Below are 6,000 nucleotides of genomic sequence, written 5' to 3' on the forward strand. Positions count from 1 at the left end.
CAGGAGCCCCACCCTGGTGAAGAACATGATTTCGGGCCTCAGTTATGGAGCACTTAACGCCAGCTACCAGGTAGTGGACTGGTCCCCGCCCAGTGCCCTCCCACCCCCTCACTTTCCCTCCAGCACACTGGTCTTCAGAAGAGACATTCCCCCACCCTCCCTGGCAGAGACGGGACACAGAGCGGGTAGGTTGGCATAGCCAGTGGTGATCCCTTCCCTGGCTTACAGATCTGGGGTGGCAGCGGGGGCAGGGGGTGGGGGTCCTCTGTCTCCCGGGAAGGGAAGAAGTCAGGCCCAGGTTCTCAGGAAAGCTGGGAGGCAGCTCAGCTTCGGAGCTCTGGCCTTGGGAGGGGGTGCCAGAGATCTGCCAGCCCGGGGACACACGGGAGGCTCTCTAGGGCTGGGGAAGGGACAGTACTTGACTGGGTGGAGTCCGCTGACAGGCCCCAACTCTGTACCCTCCAGGCTGCCCTGGCCGAGAGCAGCTTCCCCCTCCTCAACAGCCCTGGCATGCTGAACCCTGGCTCCGCCAGCAGCCTCCTGCCCCCCAGCCATGACGACGTGGGCGCCCCCATGGAGCCGCTGCCCAGCAACGGCAGCAGCAGCCCCCCTCGCCTCTCCCCACCCCAGTACAGGTGAGCCCGTGGCATGGACCGCAGCCCACCGCCGTGCCCCCCGCAAACATCAGGAAGGCAGAGTCTTCTCCCCCTGCAGCTGGGATCCCCATCTTGTCGCCTTCAGCACAGCTCTCTTCCCAGGGCAGGTGGCCCCTCCTTATTGCTCCCCGCCCCGCCCCCCGTATCCTCTGTATTTCCCTCCCTTCTCCATCCTCTGTCATCTCCCTTCCTCTCTCCTTCCCAACCAAAGGCAATCTCTGTCCATCCCAAGACCTCCTTTCCTTCGAAGGGAGACCAGACCTGAGACGTCAGGCCCCAGCGGCTCAGAGATGAGGGGGTCCTGGGGAGGCAAGCTCTGGACACATCCCTGCGCCCCCAGATCCTGGATGCATTTTGGGCTGGGGCCGGCAGGAGAGGACCTCAAGGGTGCCCACATCATCCCTTCTGTCACAGCCACCAGGTGCAGGTGAAAGAGGAGCCAGCTGAGGCGGAGGAAGACAGGCGGCCGGGACCCCCCCTGGGGCCCCCTAACCCCAGCACCTCGGGGCCTCCAGAAGACAGGGACCTGGAGGAGGAGCTGCCTGGAGAGGAACTGTCCTAAGGGCCTCTAGGGGCAGGCAGGGCAGGGGTGAGACCCCTCCCTCCCGGAAGCCAGGCCCCACCTACCCCGACTCCTCGCCCCGCCCAACCTCAAGGCACTTCCAGGACTCAGATGGGGGGCTGGGCCAGCAACTCCCAAGGTGACCTGACCTGACGACGCTTGGAGTCGGGGGGCAGGGACCGGCCGCCCCCCGAGGGGACACAGAACCCCTGGTCTGGGACTGGCAGAGGACACGGAGGGCCCAGACCCCTCCTCAGACTCCCCCGCCCACATCCGAATCCTGCCTCCCCCGCCCCCCAACCACCAGCAGCAGCAGCAGGGCCCTCCTCCCCCACCAGCTCGCCCCCGCAGGGCCCCTCAGTGCCATGGAGACCCGCAGGCGGGGCTGAGCCACCCTCTCACACCCAGGGCCCCCCAATCTTGCTCTGGCAGTACTCTCTGGCCAGAGGCCCCCGTTTCCCTAATTTGTGCTCCCTTCCACCTTCTGGTCCTTACTGTGAAGTAGCTCCACCCCCGCTCCTACCCCTGCCCTGGCCTGGGTTGGGGGCAGCTAAAGTCTCAGAGCAGCCCCAGAAAAAACCAGCTCCTCAGCTGTGCCCGATCAAGAGCCACAGCTGGTGGTGGTGGTGGGGGGACAAGTGGAGTGCCCTGGGGGGCTCCGTGGGAGCAGGGATGCCTGGTTCCAGGTCCCCCCCCACAGGGCCGAACGGGGCCTCCACCCCCATTTGCTGGGTGCTGCCCCCCAGGCCAGGGAGCATAGGAAGTGGCCCGGTGCCCACCTCCTCCACAGAGGCCTGTGCCCGGTGCACTCGTGGAAGTGGACCCGCTGAAGGCCGCCGAGCTGCCCTTGAGGCTGGAGTTGGGGCCCCAGGTGGTGCCAGGACTGCGGGAAGCATCTGCCTGTGTCCCAGGGAAAGGCCAGGCTGAAACCAGGCTTGAGGGGCGGGTGGGATGAATACGGTGGCTGCTGTGACCCGACAGGTCACTCCCATCCCAGCCTTCAGGTCCCCCATCGCAGTCTTCCCTCACCCGCCCTCAGCACCCCTCCCCTGTGCCCCCCTCCCCCCAGTTACACAGATGACCAAAGACCTTTCTTATGCCGGAAGCAAAAACCAAAACTTTTTGTTGGCTTTTTCCTTTGTCGCCTCCCATACCCCCTGCTCATCCCGGCCCCAGGCTGGAAGCCCTCCCCAACTTAAGTTATTGTTTTAAACCAAAGTTTACAGTGTCTGTTGGTGGCCAAGACCCTCTCTCTCCACCCTCCCTCCACCCCACCCTGAGGACCCTGGGACTCAGTAGAGGTTGGCGGCCCTGCTCACCTCCCCTCTGCTCTTGCCCAGCCCGGGGGAAGGAAAGCAGGCAGAGGGGAGGAGATGGGCAGCCCTCGGCACCCCGCGGGGTCCTCGGCCCCTTGGGCGGTGGGCACGGGAGCCCTCTTCCCAACCCTGGGCTGCTTACTGGGGGCTCTCCAGACCCCTCTCTCCAGGACCAAGTCCCCCATCACACTGGGAGTGTGGATTCCAGCGAAGGAGCTGGAAAAAAAGTGAGACTCTCCACAGACCCCCTATGGGGGACCCCAACTTAAGGCCAAGGACTGGGTGTATTTGATGCTTATGGCACCCCAGGCCAGGCCCCTTTGCTGAGAAGACTCCTTGGACTATTTCCCAAGAAACCCCCCACATACACCCCTTCACAAGCCACCCCTCCCAAGAGGCAGGGGGCCCCCCGCCCCCTCCCCTGTGTACTCCCCACCTGTGTTCTGTTTGACCAGCACAGAAATATTAAACGTCCTCTATTCACAGGGCCCTGCGTGTGTCAGCAAGGGGAGGGAGGGCAGGGGGCGTGGAAGCACAAAGGTGGCTCTGGACAGCTGGGGGCTCCTGAAGGGGCACTTCCTGCACGTACAGGAGTGGGCTTGAGCCCCGGGCACCGGCACCTCCACGTTCATCCCAGCCAGGGCTCTGGCTCCTCTCTGCTCCGCCTGGCCCCCTTTTCCATCCGTCATCTTAGTGTTCTCGGAGATTTCAAACCAGGTCTCTCCATCGTTCTCCTGTTTTCTCTCAAAGTCACAGCTCCTTGCCCCGGTTCCTTCGTGGGTTTGAAATCCAGGTTCCTGGCCTGGATGTTTTCATCAGGGAGTAGATTTCCTCTAGGGATGGAGAGGGTTCCTGCTGCAGGACCGCATGCCCAGGTGGCCTCTGGGCCCATCACCCGTGTCTCCCTGGGGGCTACCTGGATAGGTGTGTGTGTGGGGGGGGGCATTGAAATGCTCACCCACCCCTGTGTGCAATGTCCTAGCACTGGTGGGCTCAGGTCGAAAAAGAGGTTATTCTAGCCCATGCAATCTGGACCCCGACAGCTGGGGGAGGAAAAGCTGCAGGCTGTTAAAGACGGGGTGGGGTGGGGGGCGCCACCACACCAGCCCACATTAAGTCCTGGCTCCCCATCTGCTGCCCCGCCCCAACAAGGGAGCCCCCTCCGCCTTCCTCAGACCCCAGTGCCGTTACTGGGTTATCGGCCAGTTCCCTACTGCCCGCACTGTGTTCACCTTCCAGACACTCCCTCCTCCAGAGCAGGGCGCAGGAAGGAGTGTGTGTACTTGGCGGAAGTGCGGAGAGTGGGGGGAAGATGTTGAGAAAGCAGCAGAACTGGAATCGCTAACCCCACAAATCACCAAACTGCTGGAACTTTCTGAAAGCCAAGCTTGAGGGAAGTAGAGCAGGAAAGAGCCAGCAGGAGCTGGAGGTTGAGTCTCCGCTGACTTACGGGTCTCGGGCCCTTCCTTCTCCTTTCAGCCATCATCCGTGTCCTGTCTCACTCTCCCCACTTTCTGTCCACCCTGCCTCCTCCCCCTGCTCGAATCCTCCGGACGTTGTAGAGCCCAGGGTGAATACCCTGTCCCTCCTTTCAGAGGGCATCTCAGGAGGGGCCCAGCCAGGTCAGGCCAGGGGAGCTCAGCCTGGGGGCTCAGAATCCCCACCCTCCACCCACCAGCTCGCCCACCAGACGCTATGAACAAGTGGCGCTGATAATACAGTAATCTGCCCCACCTCGCTCTCCGTGGAGGCCGCCAGGGTTCTGTACGGTAGAACAGAATAGTTGGTGTGGACAACGGCATTCTCTACAACGCAATGAAGCAGTTACCCTCAGCTTCACTGCAGCCGCCGCTTCCCCTCCCCCCTTCCCCTTGGAACCCACCAGCCTTCTAGAAAATCCAGAGGTGTTGGCTGCCAAGCTCCCTACTCCACCCACGGAAGAAGATTTGTTTTCTAGGCTGGCCCTGGGAGCATCCTTCCCACATGGGAGACTCTAGAGGGACAAGGATACACCCAGCCTCACTTCCAGGGCAGTCCGTCCAGTGATCTAACTCCTGCTTCAAACTTGAGTCCTTTTTTTTGATTCCTCCCCACAGGGATCCGGCAAATGTCTGGTCAGTACATTTGGACATGGGGTGAAGATCTATCCCAGGTGTTGGCAGAGAAGAAGGTCTTACAATATGAGAAACAGGAGGCTGCTGTGGGCCTCCATCTTTTGAGTACAGACTCAATAATTTCCTTTCTGATCTGACAGATGCCACGCGGGACACTCCTCCCCGTCATTACATCGTTACCTTCTTTTAAATAAGAACCGCCTCCCACATCCCGCCCCCAATCATGTTTTGCTGTCAGGAAGTTCTGCATGCTGTCTAGCTGTTCTCCTTCCTACTGTTCTGTGCAGCTGTTGGGGGGCAGGTTGTTAGCTCTGGCTGGCTGCTTGCCCTGGTCTATTTCAGCATTTACCAGGGGAGGGAGAAGCTGTCTTTGGAAACTGTTCTCAGGCTGGTTAAAAAAAACAAAACAAAACTCCAAGCCAGGCATTTTGAGGGTGAGAAGGTGGCACTGTGGGCTCTGCATCGGGCAGAAGTCCCCTTCCCCTCACATTCAGAAGGCTCTCCTCCCCCAACCTTCTATTTAACTCGCCGCCCTTGCCCAAGGCCTTCGCCGATGGCCAGCAGAGGGCGCTTCAGACAAAGCCGAGCTTCTGCTCCTCTTTGGGCAAATTTGCCCTCCAGGGGAGGATGGGAGGTGGGGGTGTGGGGAGAGGGCGCTCAGCTTCCTGTGACAACCACAGCCCTACAACCTCATGTCCCTGAGAACAGTCTCTAGCCTCGGGCAGAAAAGGGTTCCTCCTGCTGTTTCTCGGAGCTTCCAGACCCCCTCCAACTTGTGACGTATGAAGCACCCTGAGCAGAAATAGGAGAAGAGAGATGAGCGTGATCTGGAGAGATGACGCCTCTGGAGCCTAGTACACTGCGCACCACAAAGGGCTCAGTAAAGATTTTTAATTGTAACAATAATTACTAACATTTAATGTTCTTATCTCATACCACACACTATTCTAGAAGCCCCATATTCTGTGTAATCCTCACAACAGCTCCGAGTTAGATACTGTTATTATCCCCATTTGACAGATGAGGAAACTGAGACTCAGGGACTCAGAGGCTAACAGATGAAGCATTAAGAATGAGGAATCTGGTTTGCAGTGGGGGAAGGGAAGACAGCGGCTCCGTGCCTTAGTCTCAGCTTTCTAGTGACGCTATACACTTTGGCTTTCCCCCCACCCCTTGTTGGAGACTCCCAAAGGGGAAACTGAGGTACAGAGTGCCTCAGAGCCAGGAATCAGGCCCTGAATTCAGAGTTCCCCAGATGCTGCTCTTCTCTAGGCAGAATGAGGTAAGTTGGGGCTTGGAATGTCACTAAGGGACAGAGGGAACCGGAGAAAGAAGGCTGAAACGCTCTATAA

The 6,000-nt window shown here is 59.8% G+C and overlaps 1 protein-coding gene across 1 annotated transcript in view; it reads left to right on the forward strand.

Annotated features, from left to right (window-relative positions):
* The window catches only part of FOXP4 (forkhead box P4), a gene marked incomplete at its 3' end in the record, with an annotated part of 49,379 nt that extends 48,161 nt beyond the window's left edge, over window positions 1–1,218 (forward strand). The window contains exons 15-17 of the mRNA XM_079713728.1: window positions 4–70; window positions 466–635; window positions 1,071–1,218. Coding sequence (XP_079569854.1) covers window positions 4–70; window positions 466–635; window positions 1,071–1,218 — 385 coding nt within the window. The remainder of the gene's footprint in view (window positions 1–3; window positions 71–465; window positions 636–1,070) is intronic.
* Window positions 1,219–6,000: the final 4,782 nt, after the last annotated feature.

The sequence above is a fragment of the Hyperoodon ampullatus genome (genome assembly GCF_949752795.1).
Source record: "Hyperoodon ampullatus genome assembly, chromosome: 10".
NCBI lineage: Eukaryota > Metazoa > Chordata > Mammalia > Artiodactyla > Ziphiidae > Hyperoodon > Hyperoodon ampullatus.